Genomic DNA, 20,500 nt, shown 5'->3' with positions numbered 1-20,500 from the left:
AAGATTAACTGTTAAATTATTAAATGAAGCAACTTTTTTAACTAAATACCAGCTTTTAGTTTTGAAAATATGAACGTTATGCATTTATTAAAGGCATATATGCATAATAACTTTTGGTTAATTTACAACATATGTATGAAACTTTAATAAAAACAGACAAAATTTGAACAATAAAAAAATTTGTTTGCTGCCAATATTGAATTTTGCGAACGTAACCCCTTATTTTGTACTGAATCCATGTTTCGCTTAACACGAAGATTTCTTGGAACGTAACCCCCGTGTTAAGCGAGGGTCAGGTGTATATTCTTAATCAGCATCAACCGCCGAGACGATCTAGCCATGTCCGTCTGTCTGTCTGTCTCTCTGTCCGTCTGTCCGTATGAATACCTAGATCTAAGAGACTATAAGAGATAGAGCTATAATTTATTTCCGACAGCATGCAAATCAAGTTTGTTTCAAATTCTTACCAAGCTAGAGTCGCGAATTTTGGTATATACAATAATAGCTATAGTAGTATTCATTCCTGAAAATTTGCGATCAGATAAAAATTGTCGAAGTTATTAAAGAAACGCCTACTTACTAGGGGTCTTATGCCACCTATGGTATATTTTGAATGCGGAACTATATCTATATACCAAATATACCATTTGGTGTATTGCTAGTATTTTCGGTATATTTTAAGAATAATACCGGAATATTTTGCTTTTATTCAAAATGGGTAGCGGGTATCTCACAGTCGAGTACTCTCGATTGTATCTTTCTTACTTGTTTTTTGACACATTTGTACACATGAGTACATAACTAAATTCAAAATTTGCCTAATATCAAATAATTTTAATGTGTTCCAAAATAAACATTCGTATACCAAGATATTCTCAATTTTAATACAGTTTAATAAATTGGTCGACTTTCGATACTAAATTACTAAATTTATGTAGGTATAACATATGGGTAATTCTCTGGGGGATGTCGCGTGCGACCAGCTTTTCAGTTACAAAAAAAACATATTCTGAAACAATTTTAAAAATAAGTATATTGATACTGTCCTATATCCAAATTATACCATAGAGTGCAAAATATTTCAGATTATCAGCCAAGGTAACTAAGACTCCTAGTAAGTAGGCGTTTTCCCCATGGAAAAGTTTTTCTTTAATGTCTTGGACATTTTGGTATGTGATCGCAACCAATCTTTCAGGAATCATATAGACTATAGCTATTATTGTATGTACCATATCATTCTATACCATTTGCATCTGGAATGCTTTTGCACTATCGCCTCGAACACGAAAAGAGAAAAAAAATGAAAACTGAATTCTCCAAAATTCAAAATATCGATGTCAAATATATTTATAGCAATTTCCAAGAAAGGTAGACCTAAAAGTGTGTTTATTTATTTTGTTTTAAATGAAAATGAAATATGTTGTATATAAATATGCTAAAAATGGTTAAATCCTCACATATTTCCGTCCCAATTAACGAATAAAATATATTATAGAATTTCTTATTTTTAAGAATAATATTTTTAAGTATGGTATATTTTAGGATATTGTTGATAATAGAAGTTGGTATATTAAACAAAAAAAAATAGCGATCACATTGTGCTAATTAAAATCAGCTGTTATGTGCAGAAAAGTGCGCATTTAAAGCAAAATGAGTTTTTTGAAACATCTAAATTCAAGATTGAGTTATTTTGCTCAAATTGGGAAACGCATGTTCAGTTCGTCCCACTGCAAAAATGAAAAGCCAATATTGTACTCATATTGCCTCAGTTCATGCTCATGGCGAGTACGTATTGCGTTGGGGCTGAAAAATATTTCATATGACCTTAAACCAACTAGCTTGCTCAAGACGGATGCAGTTCACAGCTATACTCCTGAGTATCGGGAATTGAATCCAATGCAGCAAGTGCCGGTGCTTCAAATTGGTGACTATAAGGAATGCCTTTCCAATCTGATTACTAATTTTAATTATTGTACATTTGTAGATGGGCAAACGCTTTGCGATTCTGTGGCGATAATGCACTATCTGGAAGAGACTCGAAAGGACACCTTGATATTGCCACAGAATCCGCAAGGTCGAGCCAAAGTGCGTGAAATAGTTGAAATAATATGCTCTGGTATTCAACCTCTTCAAAATCGCCTTGTATTGGCTCACCTAGGTAAAGAAAAAAGCATCGAATGGGCCCAGCATTGGATAACCCGCGGATTCACAGGACTGGAAACGGTATTGTCGTCGTCATCTGGAAGATATTGTGTCGGTGATGAGATCTCCATGGCTGATTGTTGCCTTGTCCCACAAGTGTTCAATGCCAGACGGTATGTTTTAATAATTAACAATTTTAATTTGTCTTGTACCTAATGAAAACTATAATAATTTTTTTAGATATCATGTAAATTTGGATCCCTATCCAACAATTTTGAGAATCAATGCAAATTTAGAAAGCGAACAAGTTGTCATTGACAGTCACCCACGCAAACAACCAGACTATCCAAAAAATAGTTTGAAAGACCCATACAACTGTTAAATGTTTTTTACTGATTGTGATTGTATAGTAGTTATATTCAATGAGGTTTACAGATAAAGCTAAATTAAAAATCAACTGCAAATAAATTCCGATATAAAAGTCACAAGTCAATTTTAATATAATCTTTATTAGTTTGTTTTAATATAATTTTTTCTTAAATATGTAATTCATGTTATACGCATATTTTTAACTTTTCATGTTTCTTCTGAATTGGGGTTTACTTTACAATTACTTCGGTTTATTCTTAACGGATCCCGCTTTTCATAATAATGTGTGACATTTGCTGAGTTTGCCTATGTTAGTGTTCTTTATCTTATAGGCTTCTGTCTATATGTATATATGTATGTTTGTATGTGTACATGTAAATGTAATCAACAAATTTTACTATAAATTCTATTTTGCACATATATTCGTATGCGCGTGACGCACTTTATAACATTACCATTACCATTAAATAGCCGTAGATTTGGTGTAATGCCTAATATTGTGACATCACTCCATCGGTTCTTTGGTACATCGGTCCTACCTAGCTTATTACTTGTATTTGCTTTCATTTTTTACAAGCCCCTATCTCTATTTTGTTGCCTCTTTTGCTTTGCCGCTCTCATCACTGAGTTGTCTGTATTCGTGTCTACGGGTATGTTTCCCTTGGATTATATGTGTGCACTATGCATTTGTATATAAGTAATATGTATAGAAGGATAACTGTTTCTCGTGTACTTTTTAGGGCTGCTTTCGGATTTGAGCGAACCATATCCACACACTTCCAAATTGTACAAGATTGGTTTTATTATACGATTAGTTGCAAAACTATGTTTTCTTTTAAAAATTGAATGGGCTACATTACGATTTGTTTTATTATTATTATCCTTTTTTTTGTTTTTTGGTTTTATTTTAAGAGACTAATTGTAATTTGAAATTTTGTTGTAATTTTAATAGTACTTTGAGGTTTGTGAGTATGTTTTTTTTTTTTAAATTTGTATTTTGCGATCTCCAACGAAATAAGAAATAAATACAAATTTATAAAATACTCTGCAATGCTGTATGGACTCCATCACTATAAAATTTCGTTTAAATTTATACTTGTAGAAGAGCATAACTAAATGTCATTTGATTTGTTTTATTTATTATTTTATATTTTTGTTATATTTAATTATTTATTGCATTTAATTGAGAATGAAAATTTTCCATTGTCGACATATTCGACACTTGCAGCTAAAATTGTTTTAAATATTTTGCTAATTTGTATAAGTAAAACTTTTATATGTATACTTTAGTTTTTGCAATTTTTCTTTTCTCGAAACGTAAATAAATATGTACTTATCAACGCTATTCAAGTAACATACGCTATGTCGTATAAGGTGTTGCACAATAAGCGCATACCAAAGAATTTCTTTCTACTTATTGGGTTTGTTTAAGAGCCGTGGCCTACGTAAATTGTACATACATTCGCGTGTATAGATATTTTTAATTTATACATTCTGTAATTTACAATTAATTTTGTTAATTGTTCATCCATTCACTTCACTTTACTTCATTTTTGTCATTATTATTATCACAGTCAAATCATAAAAGATTTATTACTTTTACTTTTGAATGAGTTTCCATGATGTTTAGCATTTGCGTTGCTGAATGTTCTGCGATTACGATTTTAAAATGACTCAATCTTTCAAATTAATGGAATAGAAGTGTAAAACTGTGTATTTTCATAATATTGAGAGTTAATATTTCGGAAAGTGCAATGGAGCTTAAGAAAATGTCTGTGTGTTGTCTTGTGTGGCTATTTGGAAGTTTGGGCATCTTTATATGGATGTATGTATATCTGACAACTACTCTTCATATGTGTGGTATGTACTTAATTAAGAAGGTGCATAAGAAATTTTGAGATATTGTTTGGATGTTGCAAGTGCATACCACATTCATATAATTATTTGCTTTTGGTGTTTTTTAGTTTTATTGACAAAGTTTAATCTAATGGCTTGTATAAAAGCTTTAACTAAAATATTAAATATCTGAATTTTCATTTTGTTGCTGTTTTTAACATTTGCTCAACAACAATAAATAAGTACCAACGAGAAGGCATCGATTTTCTCTCTTTTTGTTTTTTTATTCTTTTTTTGTTATTAATTATATTTTTTCAAGATTTATGAGCTTTTAAACGTAGTCCCGTATCTATTCTCTCTACCCCTATGATGAGAATTTATTTAAAATGAAAACCCTTAACTTTGTTTCGATTTAACTATATTTACTGATAATGTTGGGCACATTAAATTATTGTATTAATCTGTGATCTGTGATCAAATACGGTGAAAGTATAATCTGACTGTGACTGTTTTTGGATTTTGGCTATTTTAAGAGATTTCTGGTTTGTTGGGAGAAAACTAATAAATATAATTTCGTTTTCAGTTCGTTAAAGTCGCAAGGAAACACATCTTATTTTATTTATTGACACCACAATGTTCCTATTGCCAACGACAGAGAAATCGAAAATGCTAATGAAAATTTCAATGGTGGCACATAAAGGTTCCAAGCATTTGCCCTAAGCTTCCATGCGTCACTTGTGAGTGGGTGACGATTTGCGATTTGTAGATTCAATTTAGTGCAACATCACTCTTGGGTATCATCAATGAACCTATTACTTGATGTATGAACTATTTATATAAGATAATGTATCGCGCTAACAATAATTTTGATGGTTTTTGTTTATATCAATGCATTTATTGTAGGTACATTAATTATGCTTGTTTATATATTATAGATATAATTTGTTAAATATTACTTTAAGTTTTAAATGGTTCATTTTGTTGTTGAATGAATTTGTAGACGGAATTTTACTATTATTATTGTAAGCCAAATTATTTACACAAATTGGCAATTGGGTTGAATTGTTTATGTATGTCTAATAGTGATTATATTATTTTCCAAGTGATTTTCTAGTTTATCCTTTTTTATTTCAAAGGAGAATGACCTATCAACCTAACAATTTTCGCACTCGCAAAACGCTTGCGTGTTCGCGATGCGTATTCGTAATATAAACGTTTACTTTTAATCCTCTGTCTTATTTTTTTAACTAAACGATTTGCGTCAGTTGTTTTTTCCACACGATTATCTGCAAATATGATGCGAGTAGTAATTGTAAATATGCATTTAATTATTAAATTGTTCTAATAACAGCGTGGGAGACAAAGCATAACAAATTATATTTAACAATTTCTTTCAGGTTGTGTATAGAATATATGTATGTATGTATATCATAACTTTAAAAAATCGGAAAAAATATAACAATTATGCTGCTAAATTCAACTTGTTTATTCTTTGTGTCTGAATGTAGTATATATATGTGTAAGGTTATGTATTTAATTTATTTATTGTTTAAATTTTACAGATTCTCTTTCGGTTTGATATTTTCACATTTCACTACAAGTTTTCAAAACTGAAATATTTGTTGTTTCTTGTTTTTTGTTTTTTGTTTTAAGTTACGTAAGTATGCATTTGTATACATGTAGCTAATAAAAGTTATTTATGTTTGCATTAATTTAACTCTAATAGACTTCATCGCTGAAATAACAGCAGCACAATACATTATTGTTGTAATTTGTAGAAAACTTGAATATAACTTGCCAACATATCGGGAAGGCTATCATTGATCATAATTGTGGATGACATTGTATGGATTTAAACAGTGTGGTGACTTGTGAAGGGTCGACATGAGCGAAGGCATGTATAGTATGTATGTTTGTGATTGCAATTCGGAGAAGTGTGATCCATTGATTTCCCTTTATTTTTGGATCAAGCTAATAAATGAATTGGAGAAAATCCAACGTACATACATATATTGATACATGGTAATAGAATAAAAAAAAAAGCATTAATTTACAGCAAGAGCTCAATTGCTTTCAAAACAATAAATCCAAACAAGCGGTAAGCACACCTACTGTCCGGCAGAAACCAACGAATAACTAAACCAATTACAATTTCTAACATTTTATCTTCTTTTTCGTCATACGAATGAATCGTGCACAGTGCACAGATCATCTTGCTTGGCGTAAAAGCATGGCAAACAACATGCATGAATGTAACACAGATACCTAGAATCTGAATCAATCGCATTTTCTTGCACTTGATTAGTAACAAAAAATACTCGAACATTCCGAGCAGGAATTATCATAATATATACTGGGAAAATGAGAAGTGCCACGCTACATGTTAATTGATTCTTTTGTTTTGCTTCTGAAGTAAAGCTTTTCGACATTTCATTTCAGAAATTAATTATTTATTTCATAACTAATTTCATATACCGTTTTACTCGATATTTGTATTTTATTTTTTGTTTTTAATTATATATCACAGATTCAGTGCAAATATATACATCCCCATATATTTGCATAATTTTTTCATGTTTTCCCTACTTTAAGTTAAGAAACTCATATATTTAACATCAACTCAATGAGTACGCCGCGCATGTGAGAAAAGGTAATTGTTCGAATGTTGTCTTCAATGTATGAATGGGTTATGTGTAGCTGTATTTATGTAGATGCGAAATAATGTGTGTTCATGAAGTAACTGTGAAACGATTGTGCCTTGTGTCTTGTGTCTTGTGCCTTGTGCCTAGGCAATGTCTTTGTCTGTGCAGCCCCGTTGATCCTCTTTGGGTTCGCCATGACAAAAAAAGATGATAAAATGTACGATTACTTGTTTCTGTTGGTTTTTGGTAGTTGTTTGTTCTTGTTCTGGAGAGGCAGAGGTTATATGTTGTATGCTTGTTGTGATTTGGTTGAATTGAACAAATTGTTGTGATTTTAATGTAGCTATAATAATTTCTATACTAAGTATGTATCGTATCGTTGTAATCATTGTTGTTATTATTTGATTATTATTTTGGTTTGACATTCATTTCATGATTGACTATTTTTGAATGTTTTGTAACTTTCCTTTCCTTTTCATTGAAATGATTCATATTATCTTGTGATCGCATTGGTAATCCATTTCTCACAATGAAGCTTAAAAATGTTATTTATATTCTCAAACAAATATATTTAGTTAAAAGAAACAGAACACAAATTTCAATTCTTTCATTGTTTGTTTTTTCTCTTTTTTTCTTTTCTTATCGTTTTTTGTTTTTTTTTTTTTTTTTTTTTTTGCATATTTCAAGGCACACTAGCACTTACGACTTTACTTTTACTATTATTTTTTGCTTTATTTAAGTTTTGTTCAATTTAAAATTTATTTGCTTTGTTTTGAAACAACATTTATGCAAACATAATTTAAAGCATAATTTGTCACAATTTGGATTTGCATATTGTATTTGTTTCTCTGTTGTGGCGCAGTTTAACTATGAAACTATTATTTGTTATATTATTTATTAAATATTGCACAAATGAAAACAATTATAGGTCAGATTTAACAACACTAGTTAAACAATAGATGTAAACAACTTTTGAACTTATATTTAGAGACTAAACTTACGGGTGGTTTTCGGGATCAATAATTATAGATTTGTGAGCGTTTTCAATGATTTAATTGCATTACAGATTAACCTGGTGGATTGATCTTATTGACACCGCTTACGAGCATACTCTTTTGAGTGCGTTCGACTGACTGACTGACTGACTGGCTGACTGACTGATTGACTGACTGTTGAATTGGCATGATAATGTTGCTAAATTGTTTATATTACGCAGTTAGTTGGGTGCTGGTTAAACGTGGTAATGGATTGATTGATTGGGGGCACCAATATTGATTGGTGCTTTCAATTAAACACACTGAAATGTTTCAAATTGTTTGTTTATTTTCTCTTTATCAAAGTTTCATAATTTTTATAAATTTCATTTCAGTTGGATTTATTTTATTTTTATTCTTTTTTTGTTTTGTTTATTTTTTGGTAAAATAAAATATAAATTTAAACTAAATATGTAGTAAGGCGCAAAAAAAACACTTAATTTCACATTACATTTAATGCATTTCTATCAAGGTGTTTTCGCATAGACATGGGGATGTGTATGTACTATATGTGTGCGTGTATTAATGAATGGAAGAATATTGAAATGTGATGCTAATATAATATTCAACTATGCATATATGTTTGTATATATGTTACATTTATATTTGTAATGATTTGATTGTGGGAAAGTTTGTCTTTTTTAAAGTCGTCGGGAGTAACTAAATGTACATCGAATCAAAGTGAAATTTTTTCAATTTAAATTGAATAATTGCACATTACTTATCAACTAATAGGGGGCGGGGGCATTTGTATGTGGAAAGATAGCAAATTTAGCAAAGAAAAAGTCGTTTAAACTTTTTAACAATATTGTGATGCATAAAGTGAATAATTGGAAAATGTAATACTTAAGATTAATATAGTATGTGACACAAATAAATGGTGCAAATAATTCAAAAATATTTAATTCTATGAATTTAACAAGAGGGACTGGAATTTCCAGAAAATAGTAAACAAAAGAACCATTTCAAAGTGGAAATTTAAAAATCGCATGTCTTCAAATACATAATATACATAGAGCACACGTATGTATGTATATAAATCAAATGGGGATTAACACACAAGAAGCACAAAATCAATACCAAAAAGGAGACTCACGTGAGCGTAAAACATTAACAACACTTTTTCTTCTTCATTCTTTTAAAACAATAAACAACATTATCATGGTCAAATTTTCAACATTATCATAAAATATTTGTGGCTAAATACATAAAAATATTAATATACATAATTGGTTTATTTATTGTTTTGCATTTAGTAGTAGCAATAAGCACAAGAGGGCAACAACAGAAAACATGAGATGTAATAAGAATGTTGATATACTCGTATATGAGGTAAAAGTGTTTCAAATAGTTATCACTAGCCTGTCAGCATTTTTAACGCATTTGTTTGTTTTTGGTGAGGTTTTTTGTTTTTCGTTTTTCATTTTTTGTTTTTATATTTTAATTATTTTTAGATAGATTTGTATGTGTAGTGAAATATTTACCTTATGTAGACACCCTTTTTCGAATAGTCAACAGAAGTTTTCTCACTGAAAACGCTCTCAATTACACAAAAATAATCCTCGTTTTTAGACTCAACATAATGATATAATAATGTGTACTTTGTTTATAAAACATAAATACATAGGTCTACATATGTATCAATGTGTGGGTGTGGTTGTGTGAATTTTATGTATTATGTTTTACGTTATATAAACAAGACTCAACAGTTAGTATATAAAAGGCATGCATGCACATACATATGTATGTAAGTATGTATGTATGTATGTATGTATACAACGGTATGGCTACATACATACATAAGTACACGCATCCGCAGTATGCAAGCATACACACAAATGCACAAAATATGTATGCAACATGTAACTATGTATGTAGATCTATGTATGTATATATATAATTTTTTTCTTTTGTCAGATTGCAAAAAAAAAACTCGCAAACATATTGAGGACAACAACAAAGTGAGGTATAAACATTTTTCCCATTATTTTTGTTTTTGCATACTCAAATAAATATGATATATTAAGATATACCAAGAGAGAAATATATCTGTTTAATATATATTAATATTTCAATGGAAAATAATAATGGGAAAACAAAATCAGCATTTAGATAGAGTAGATTGTTTTATATATCTCTCTGAAAAAGCAATATATCATATCACTAGTTCAGACATATTGCTAATATGCCTTTCTGCGAGTATGGATGTGTGTGTGTGTGTGTGTGTGTGTGTGTGTGGGAGGGGGGGTTTGCGTATATGTTGGATGTGTGTGTGTGTGCGGAAACGGCCGATGTTGTTGTTATTCGTTTGCTTGTTTTTGTTTTGGAGATGTAATTATGGCGTTTGTTTTTCTTCATTTACATTTATGTATATTATATTATATCTTTTTGCTTTTTGAAATTAACCATTTGGTTATGTTGAAATACGCATTTAATAATAAGAAGGGGTGTAGTAGTAGTTGTTGTTGTTGTTGTTTTTTGTTGTTGTGCTGCTTGATTGCTTGCTTGGATTGGATTGAGGATTGTTTAATTCACAACAGTAGTTAATGGAATTTGACGCGCTCTCTTTGTCTCCTCCTCGTTGATTTTCTGTTCAATTAGATACTGCGCTTTGGCAATGGCACTCGGCTGACCAGTTATGGTTACAATGCGATTTCTAGTGCCAGGTGCGAATATGCCCTTTTTGGAAATTTGCACATTTGCGCCAGAAACATGTTGGATTTCAACTAAACTACGACCGTTTGGACCTGCAATATTTGCATCAGATGGTGTTAATATTATTAAAAATAAAATATGCATATGTGTACATAAACACTTTTATATCATGTATATGTACATACATACATATGTGTATATGCATGTGTTTGTTATGTATATAGAAATCACTTATTTCCTAAGGTACATACTCGTATATGTGATTTGGAATTTTGTGAAAATATCAATAAAAAAAAATGCTAAAAATATAAAACGAACTTTATCGGCAAATGTCTAACAATATGGGTCAGTTAGTAAAAAAAACCCAGCAAACTTTACACTGGCTTGAGCGTACAAAACAAACAACTGAAAATTGCAATATTTGCACTTTTACAATATACCTAGGGACATACAAATGTATGTGTGTATGCATGTGTGGGTGTGTGCATAATAATTTAAGAAAGAAATTCGTTACGACTCGAAGAATGTGATTAGTTGTCAAATGAACAGGGTAAAATTGTAAAATTGTCTAACGCTAAGGAAAAAACATTGGGATTTTATTATTCCCTTAATATTTAGACTCTTTAACGTGGATCATCAAATTTAGAACATTATTGAGGGGAATATGTAGTATCATTGCTATACGAATCACGGATCATGGATTGTGCTATGTGCTATGTGCGAAGAGGGCAAGAAGTTGACTAGAAATTTCGCTACTTATGTTCATATACAGAAAGACATATATAAATTGGGGAATTCTTTAGGGAATTGAATAGCAACATTTCCCCTAGAGTCACTTGGAATGTTATGGAATGTGGAACAATCGCTGTCTATCGTTATACAACACTACAACTAAGGCCTGCAGCTTAATAGTGGTACAAACGAATTGGAATTGAGTGTGGAGAAGGGAATGCTTGTGCTTTTGCTGGAAAACGGATTGCAATGTCTGTTGAGGAGCAAGAGTTGAGTTTGATTGTGGTGGTTGTAGTTGGAGTTGGAGTTGGAGTTGTTGCCTGGTTGTTTAATAGGAGTAATAAAAGGGTTGCCCACCTAAGACAGCGCCGATAATCACTTCGGGCACCTCTACGTTCTTGGAATCCTTGGCACCCAAATCTCCCGGAGTAGGACTCTTACTAAGTCCGCCTATCGATGCAGCAGCTCCCAACTGCGCGCTGCTGACCGTTCCGGTGGCACCGGTTAATCCAAAGCTGTTGTTGTTTAGCGAAACAGGAGTTGTCGCAGGAGCTGTGGCCGATCCCAGATGACGGAATGCATCGAATTGCACCTCCAGCTGCGACGGCGTTGGACGAGTGGCCGCTGCAGCAGCGGCAGCAGCAACAGCATATTGCTCCAAATTGACTTGGCCAACAGCTCCAAAAACGTTGCTTGCATTGGCCGCTGAGGCCGCCGCTGCCGTCTGTTGATCCAGAGCAGCAACGCCAAGATAATTGCCCAGCGTCGGATGCGCTCCGTTGGCGTGTGTAACACCCACGCCTACACCCATGCCAAGCACTCCGTATTTGGCAAGCACACCCAGCGCAGCGCACACCTCAGTGGTGACCGTCTCCGAGTAGCCAGCACCCCGCATGGCAACCTGAAAGATGGGCTTCATCATAGTTGCAGCTCAAATAAACGAAAGGGCGATCGCAATTACCTTGATGTGTTCCAGCAGCTGTGTGGCCACTGCTAGATTGGGCGCCGGATTCGGTGCACCCAAGTTCAGTGATAGGTTAATGCCAGTGCCATTCACCAAGAGGCTCGCTGCGGTAGCCGCGCCACCGATTGTCGTGCCCAGCGTGGAGTTCAATGAGGCTGTGCTTGAGTTAATGGCATTCTGATTTGTGGCATAGGGAGAACCAGTTGGATTGAAGTTAGCAACGGGGCCATTCACATCAGCATAGGATACGTTTAAGCAGGTGCCCGACTGTGGATCCTCAACTATCTTCGATAGTATCATCTTGCAGGCATTCTTGTTATTCTCCTTATCACCAATGATGGTGATGCAGCGCTCCTGGAGAGACACATCCTTCGGCTTCTGCGAGATCTGCACATAGGAACCGCTCTCCTCTTTAATCTGCTTGATGAAGGCGCCGCCCTTGCCAATTATCATGCCGGCCGTAGAGTTGGGCACCAGTATTTTGACCTGCTTATCACGTTCCTGCGCCTGCTTGGACTCCGCATCAATGATTTTTGTGGTCAAGTCAGGCTTCTCACGTATCTTATCCATTATAAAGTCCACCACAGTCATGATGCCCTCCACTGAGCCCGTGATAAGGCACACGCGCTCAGTTGTACCTGGCCATTAAAGGATGTTAGGAATAGAGAGCTATAATGACCATCAAACTACCCTCAGCCCGCAGCCGCTTACCTGGATAAAAGTCGTGCGACTTGGACATCTTCACTCTAGCACCCGTGTCCTTCTGCAGCGAGGCAATTGTCTCGCCACCCTTGCCAATGATGGCCCCGGAGGCGACCGCAGGCACCAGAATCTTCATGTGAAATGTGGTGTCGCCTGAAAGTTCAAGACAAGTTCATACAATGAACAACTCATGAATGTTCACTTTTAAGCCAATTTTACATTGACTACCGTTGCACTGATTAATTCTTTAATCAACCACATATACATTTTACGCGTTTTTGGCAGCATTGCTATTATAACAAATCTTTGTTATAAGCTAAAAGTGTAAAACTCTAGAAATGACAGTCACTCTACATCTCATCAGTAGCACAAATGTCGATTGCAATCGTGTTCGAAATGTATTTTTTTTTTTGTTGGTTCTTACTTTATATTATTATTATGTTTTTTTTTTTGTTAGTTCTTGCTTCTGAGTAGAGTTAAATTAGTAAAATTGAACTTGTTATTTGGGTGAGGGGAAGAATCGACTGTGTGCTGATAATTGTGTTGTTGTTGCTGTTGCTGTTTGCTTTGTTTTTAATGAGAGTCGAGTAGTTCTGATGCGCTTGAAGATGAGGATGCAACACACAAAACAAGCGAGGCAAATGAGAGAGAGAAACCGAAACCACAAAAATCCAAAAGCAGAAAACATCATCTCCATCTTAAATGTGGGTCAAGGGGTCAGTTAAGCTGGTCAGTTGGTCCGGTCAAATGGTGAAATGGTCAATTGGACAAAGACGATTTAGAGTTAATGTATTGCAAGTTGGCAACATTTATCGTTTAGCTGTGATTAAGCACGATAGTATCAGGTTAAACCGAAATAAGTAGATAGAAGAGAGAAAGAAATAGAGAGATATTAAAGAAACATGAACCAAATCAATTGTTGGAAACATAACTTATGCTTTTTCGCAATAGAAAGATGGATTTGAATGGTATTTAATGAAAGTATGACAAAGCTTACCATGATGATTATGATTATTGTTATTATTTTCAATTTCAACCTCAATTCCAGAACAAACTGACTCACCTAAAACGAGAATATAAATAAACGAAAACATTAGTTTATGTTAGATAATTAAGACCTCGATTAAGTAGTTCTACATCAAGGAAACATAAGTCAAAGAAGTGTTTTTGGTGTGACTCTGACTGCGCCTCTGTGTGTGTGTGTGTGAGATACATATGTATGTTTGTGTTTTGGATATGTGTGCTGATGAATATACATATAGAGAGCTTCAAATTATTGTCTTCAATCACGGAGATTAGCGAGTCCAAGATGTGTTAAGATGTGTTGCCATAACTAAATTTAAAGATACAACATGCTCGAATGCAGCACAAGCAGCATAAATTGCAGTAGTCGGTCAACATGTTGGATCACCAATAAACAATAAAATTTCAATTTACAAAATGTGTCAAGCGGAGATTGTCTATCACACCGAGAAGAGCAGTGGAGATAATAGCAATGAAAACAATCGCGTGGCATCTACCTGCTATTTGCTTCGAAGCATGGAGAACCAATCTTAGCACCAACCTTAGCACCAAGTGAGCAACCACCCATTGACATACTGCCTCTGCCCCGAGATGAGCCAATGGATTTTACTCTTCTTGTCTCGGTTAGGCTGTGTCCTTGCCTTCGTCAAGCCCGACATGGCCGACAGAAAAAAGAGCAGAATAATCGAAGGAGCGGACTACGAGATAAAGTACTATTGTACCGCAAGGAGTACAATTGATTTACAATTTAAACGTATTTCTCTAATTGTAGCATCAAATGTTTCAACCAGGCCTCCCCCTCTCAATGAGCAGCTGGCCATATTTCTAATGGTGGGACTGGCCCCAAAGTGCAGTGCAATATAGTAGAACAAAGTCTGTTGCTGCCACCACAATTGACTTTTTATGAGTCACAAAGGAGGGCAGCTCCTGATTTTGGTTGTTAGTTGAAACTGTGTCGTTGTCTTGTGACAAATATAGTAGCACTTGCAGGCATGGGACAAATACCCGAGTGCGTGCACATCTATGTGACATATAGTCAGATACTTATACTCGTAGTAGGACATGAAAGAGGGCGTTCCGTTGCTTACCCCATTTCCTATGCATGGCAGGCAGTACGAAAAGGCGGACTACAAACTAGGCTAACGACAACAACCCTCGACAGGCTAATAGAACAAAGGGGTTCCTTGCTTCACTGAAGCTACTGCATCCAAAAATTGTAAAAGCATTGCGAACCACGCAACAAAAGCGCATGCAAATATTTGGGCATAAGATAAAAGTAAAATAATGTAGTATGTACTTATGTACACATAAATAAATTATGATGTATATATGAGTCTTGATCTGGCGGTATATTTATGTGTGCGTATAAGTGTGCAAGTATGTTTTGTCGCTGTTATACAATAGCAGTATTACATCAGATGTCATTTTGAACACTTTGACTTCATATTGATTGTTTGTTTAAAATTGATGAGTCGCCAGTAGCAGCCAATGTTGAGATATTGATAGTGATTGATCAACTGATTGATTGATTGATTGTTTGATTGATTGATTGATTGATTGATTGATTGATGCAGTTATTGTAGTTATCCTTTTTGTTCACATTGTTGTTGGTGAAGAGCGCAATAATTGTATTTAATCAATGTTGAGCAGAGATTGATAGCGAGAGAGAGGCAGCTAAATAAAGCATGTATTTAGTTGGTAATGTTGTAAATGAAAAGACAAAGAAGGATAGAAAGATTGAGAACGTGTAAGAGATTGACGAGTACTTTGAAGTTGTGCGCCACTTTGATTGGTAGTTTTTACTGAATTTGATTTCGTGTTTGATCAAACTCACCGTAGCACCAACAGGAGGCAACAGTCTTATAGCTGGCAGTTATTGCCGTTGTCTCATGGTTTTCAATTTGATGCTGATGCTGATGGTGATGCTGTAGCTGCTGCTCCTGCTCCTGCTCATGGTGTTGTACTGCAGTTGACGAGCTCTCCGTGTCGAGGGTTGTATTGACGTTGGCATTTGGGCTGATTTGTTGCATCTGTGTTTCCATCTGGCGATAGTGATGTTGATTATTGCTTAGAATTGGTTGGCTATGTGCAAATGTCTGTTGCTGTTGATGTTGCTGTTGCTGTATATGCTGCTGTTTTTGCTTATAGCTAAAAACGGCTAATGAATATGTAGCATTATGATGGCTACTGGCAATGCTGCTTTTGCCGCTGCTGCTGCTGCTGCTGTTGCTGATGCTGGTTCTGTTGGAGATGCTGTTGCTGTTGCCGCCGTTATTTATTGGTGAAGGCGATGTGGCTGAATTTGTTACTATCTTGGAATGCGGTGTTTGATACTGATTAGTATGATCTAATTGCGCCAAGCGAGTGAACGCTGAATGCTGATATTGGTATGCAGAATAGTCCATTTGCTGTTCTCGCTGTTGTTGCTGTTTTTGTTTTTGTCTTTGTTGTCGTTGACAGGTTGCGGTGCTTGTATAAAAATCTGTATCCATATGCTGCAACAACTGTTGGATCACAGTGTTTATTCCAGTAACACTATTCGTAATACTTTCCATTGTAAACAGACCCCAGCAAGAATCAGAGAGGGTGAGAAAGAGCACGCGAGAGAGAGAGAGAGAGCGAGAGAGAGAGAACGCGCGAAAGAGAGAATAGCAGAGTTGAATGTAAATTTTGACGCTTGTTAATACGTCTCTCTGACTCTTGCGATTTAAGTGTTCAGTCTTTTAAATTTTGTATTTATTATTATCGGTTTCACTTTGCTGAGTTTGCAGTTACATAGTATTGAATACGCACAGTTATTTTTGTAGTTATAATTTTTTGATTGGATTTGCTGTTGCCTCTCAGATTTGCTTTATTCAACGCGATTCCAATTTCAAAACTTGGACAATAAACGAAAAGAAAAAGAAATAGATATGGGTTTCAATTAAGCTCAGTTTCAAAAAGATTTTCAAATTGTTTGCAATTCAGAAAAACTTACAAACACACAAAGGATAAGATCTTGACTTGAAGAAGCGTTTATACGAGTCGAGAGAGAATCCCAGTGACTCAAACTAATTTGGCAACGCCTGTCGACGTTTGGTTTTATATTTCTCAATCAAATATCAACATTTTTATTATTATTATACAAAATTCTCAAATATTAGCTGTCCATCATTTTGATCTTTCTCTCGTTTTTGATCGTGTAAACGCAGCTCTAAGTTCTCGATTTGACTTGGCTGTCGCACTGTCGTCATCAAGATAATGGCTTTTGATGATGATGCTGTGGCTGTGTATAGTTGTTATACGAGTATAATTAAATCTAATTGACAGAAAAATACGCCGTTGGGTTTAGTACATTTTGTGGTGTTCGATTAGGTGGATTTGTCTTGAGTTGAGTTGAATTGATTGATCAAGATTGATTTGAGTTTGAGCTGGTTTTGCATTGATTCGATACTAAAGCTGCGCGCTGGATGGTTGTTGAAATAGTAGTAGAAGTTGTAGTAGTAGTAGTAGTAGTAGTAGTAGTAGTAGTAGTAGTAGTAGTAGTAGTAGTAGTAGTAGTAGTAGTAGTAGTAGTAGTAGTAGTAGTAGTAGTAGAAGTAGTAGTAGTAGTAGTAGTAGTAGTAGTAGTAGTAGTAGTAGTAGTAGTAGTAGTAGTAGTAGTAGTAGTAGTAGTAGTAGTAGTAGTAGTAGTAGTAGTAGTAGTAGTAGTAGTAGTAGTAGTAGTAGTAGTAGTAGTAGTAGTAGTAGTAGTAGTAGTAGTAGTAGTAGTAGTAGTAGTAGTAGTAGTAGTAGTAGTAGTAGTAGTAGTAGTAGTAGTAGTAGTAGTAGAAGTAGTAGTAGTAGTAGTAGTAGTAGAAGTAGTAGTAGTAGTAGTAGTATTAGTAGTAGTAATAGTAGTAGAAGTTGTAGTAGTAGTAGTAGGTTGTAGAGTCGAGTTATACAAGTAGGTTGTAGAGTCGAGTTATTCAAGTAGGTAGTAGAGTCGAGTTATACAAGTAGGGCACAAATAATTGTTATACATTAATGACGTTGCTGGCATGGCGGTGTTTCTTGGATGGCAATTAGAATTGTGTTGATTATATTATATATTGTTGGTAGTGCTTTTCGGTATGAGGCGCTCAGCGGTGAACGTGGCTTTTTATTCTGATAGTTATTGTGTGCTTAGCACTTAGTGGGCGTAAATGGGCGTACATTTTTACAACAACAGCGACAACTAAAATCACATCAACACAAAACATTCACATTAAGTTAGAGTGGGACAACGAGAAAAGAGAGCGAGAGAGACAGAGAGAGAGAGAAAACGATTTTGGGGAGTGCACATCTGTTCACACATACATAGTAACGGGTCTAGAGGCAGACTCTTATAACTGGACTCTGCCAGAAGAGGAGGTTATGACGTGGCGGCAACAGCAGCAGAGCAGATGCAGCAGTAATTATTGTTTGTTGATTGAAGTGCGTTTTTAAACGATTGTTTATTGATTGACTGATGTTGATTGTACGATACGATTGCACGATCGCGGTCGTCATAGACACTTTGACGACTGATGATGGTATTCATTGAGTTGATGTATATATGTATGTACATAATAATAGTAGTAAAAAGAACGATTTTTAAACTTTTGCGACTGATGATTGAATGTTATCAGCTACATTTTTGTTGTTGCTTATGCTTCGCTCCTTTTGGTGATATTGTTTTAATAATAATAATAATATAACGGTAGTAATAAATGGCATGTTTTGCAATTGCTGTTCAATTTGTGCTATATATAGATAGTATGTCCATGTATAAATAGAGAGTATACGACAGTAGTAGTAGTAGTAGTAGTTAATGACGAAAATTACACAACATCCAAGAATGGAATGGAAATAGGTGGTTGTTTGACATTAAAAGTATATTACTATGACATTTCCAAAGCTTTACCATTCAGCCGTGTTCCTATCGCTCTCAAATCCTTTATTCCTCCTCCTTTCGTTCAGAAAGCGTGTTTGTGGTTCAGTTCAGTTCAATTCAGATTAGTTCAATCTGGATCACCAAGCAATCCCGGTTTGAATGCCAGAAAAAGATCCAGATCCGTATGACGATGCTGATTGATTTGTTGTTGGGTTGCAACCAGATTCACTTATAAGTTGTATTTTCAATTTTCAATATAGATTTTATTTTATTTTTTTGTTTGTTTTTTTTTTTTATCAGTTTTCACAAATGATTTATTTTGTTATTACGTATCACCCAAAATTTGTGTTTGGTTTTTATTGCGGGAATGCTGCTGCTGTGAGTTCAAGACAATTTGATTGATGGATATATAGTCATTGATAGTACGATTAAGTCATTCTTATTATTGTAATTTATTATTAACAACTAATCAATGTGCTGCCATTTCAACAACAAATCTGCGTGTGCATCTCTATATATGTACTATGTATGTATTTATGTGTGTATGAGAATATGTTCTTGAGTTATTCTTTTGGAACATTCGTATCGATTGTAAGTAGATTTGTTTCAAATATTATTTTAAATATATTTATGTTTTATTCATTGAAATGTTTCTTTCATTCCTGTATTCTTGTATTTGTACATCTAATAGTTGGTGCAAATTAATATTGATATGAACAGTAGTGATGAACAATACAGCAAATATGAAAAATAATAATAATACTTAATGCAATATTTAGATGAGACCAGCAACAAAACTCAAACAGCAGAGAATATTCGTTGATATCAAATTGAAGAATCAATAACTTACTGAAGCCGAACAATCTAAGCTGTGACCTCGTTATTGTCAGAGTTGCTGTAATTACCAGCTTAAATTAGCATGACCAGGAAGTGGGGAATTGCTATGGATAACTCTAATCGACAAAAGAATAAAAATGAAAAAAAAAACAAAGCTAAAACGAGCCAGTTACTTTATCATTTTATCGTTTTGATGGAAATTCGTCAACAAAGTTAAAAGTTAACAATGATGTTGTTTTCAATAATATACAATAACAATTATAATTACTAGTTGGCGCAAAAACTTTACATCTTTACATAAACACATATGTACATATTAATTGGATAAAAAAGAAAATTGGAAAATATAATATTTAATAATTGTTACAAAAATGCAGAGAATTAAACAAACCTAAATACCCAATTCCCCACCTGCATGGTGAGAGCATGCAATCGCTCATTTGTAATAACAATACTCGAATATGAGATCATCCTCTCACCCTGATATCGTTGTTGTTGTGACGAAAGCTCATTGAAGTCAGAAATGTTGATTGCCATGACTAATCAAGAAGGCAACGAGAAACATGCATGATCGACTCTACGATACCTGCACATCTCTTTTCGGATATACCAATATAATAAATTCAACAATAGTTCGAATGCTGCGGCTCCAGCACTGCGTCTTACAAACATTATCATTTGGCACTAATTT

At 34.2% G+C, this 20,500-nt stretch overlaps 2 protein-coding genes across 16 annotated transcripts in view; one reads left to right on the top strand and one right to left on the bottom strand.

Annotated features, from left to right (window-relative positions):
• The first annotated feature begins 1,580 nt into the window (after window positions 1-1,580).
• On the top strand, window positions 1,581-2,635 carry LOC117574092 (probable maleylacetoacetate isomerase 2). Its single transcript, XM_034257727.2, has 3 exons — window positions 1,581-1,924; window positions 1,985-2,315; window positions 2,383-2,635. The coding sequence occupies exons 1-3, from the start codon at window positions 1,651-1,653 to the stop codon at window positions 2,522-2,524; spliced, it is 747 nt and encodes a 248-aa protein (XP_034113618.1). The 5' UTR covers window positions 1,581-1,650; the 3' UTR covers window positions 2,525-2,635.
• Window positions 2,636-3,394: 759 nt separating this feature from the next.
• LOC117576669 (RNA-binding protein Pasilla) overlaps window positions 3,395-20,500 on the bottom strand; it is a 39,982-nt gene continuing 22,876 nt past the window's right edge. For 4 of the 15 annotated variants that reach the window (XM_052007193.1, XM_052007192.1, XM_052007195.1 and 1 more), the window contains 6 exons: window positions 15,934-16,141; window positions 14,074-14,139; window positions 13,086-13,229; window positions 12,372-13,012; window positions 11,768-12,311; window positions 3,395-10,770 (listed from right to left, as the gene is read on the bottom strand). In XM_052007193.1, the coding sequence (XP_051863153.1) occupies window positions 10,550-10,770; window positions 11,768-12,311; window positions 12,372-13,012; window positions 13,086-13,229; window positions 14,074-14,139; window positions 15,934-16,141 (1,824 nt within the window). In that variant the 3' untranslated portion in view covers window positions 3,395-10,549. Of the gene's footprint in view, window positions 10,771-11,767; window positions 12,312-12,371; window positions 13,013-13,085; window positions 13,230-14,073; window positions 14,140-15,933; window positions 16,978-19,002; window positions 19,349-20,500 lie in introns of those variants that run through there. The other 11 variants (XM_052007196.1, XM_034261655.2, XM_034261657.2 and 8 more) reach the window with 7 other exon arrangements.

The sequence above is a fragment of the Drosophila albomicans genome, chromosome 2R, assembly GCF_009650485.2.
Source record: "Drosophila albomicans strain 15112-1751.03 chromosome 2R, ASM965048v2, whole genome shotgun sequence".
NCBI classification, from domain to species: domain Eukaryota; kingdom Metazoa; phylum Arthropoda; class Insecta; order Diptera; family Drosophilidae; genus Drosophila; species Drosophila albomicans.
Note: the sequence above shows the minus strand (reverse complement) of the source record. Positions and strands in the feature narration are given on the sequence as shown.

What these genes read in the sequence shown, in the direction of transcription:
- LOC117574092 (XM_034257727.2), top strand. Translation starts at nt 1,651, where the DNA reads ATGAGTTTTTTGAAACATCTAAATTCAAGATTGAGTTATTTTGCTCAA. An exon ending in AGTGCCGGTGCTTCAAATTG is followed by an intron (nt 1,925 to 1,984) that starts GTGACTATAAGG and finishes GTACATTTGTAG; the next exon opens with ATGGGCAAACGCTTTGCGAT. An exon ending in CAAGTGTTCAATGCCAGACG is followed by an intron (nt 2,316 to 2,382) that starts GTATGTTTTAAT and finishes TAATTTTTTTAG; the next exon opens with ATATCATGTAAATTTGGATC.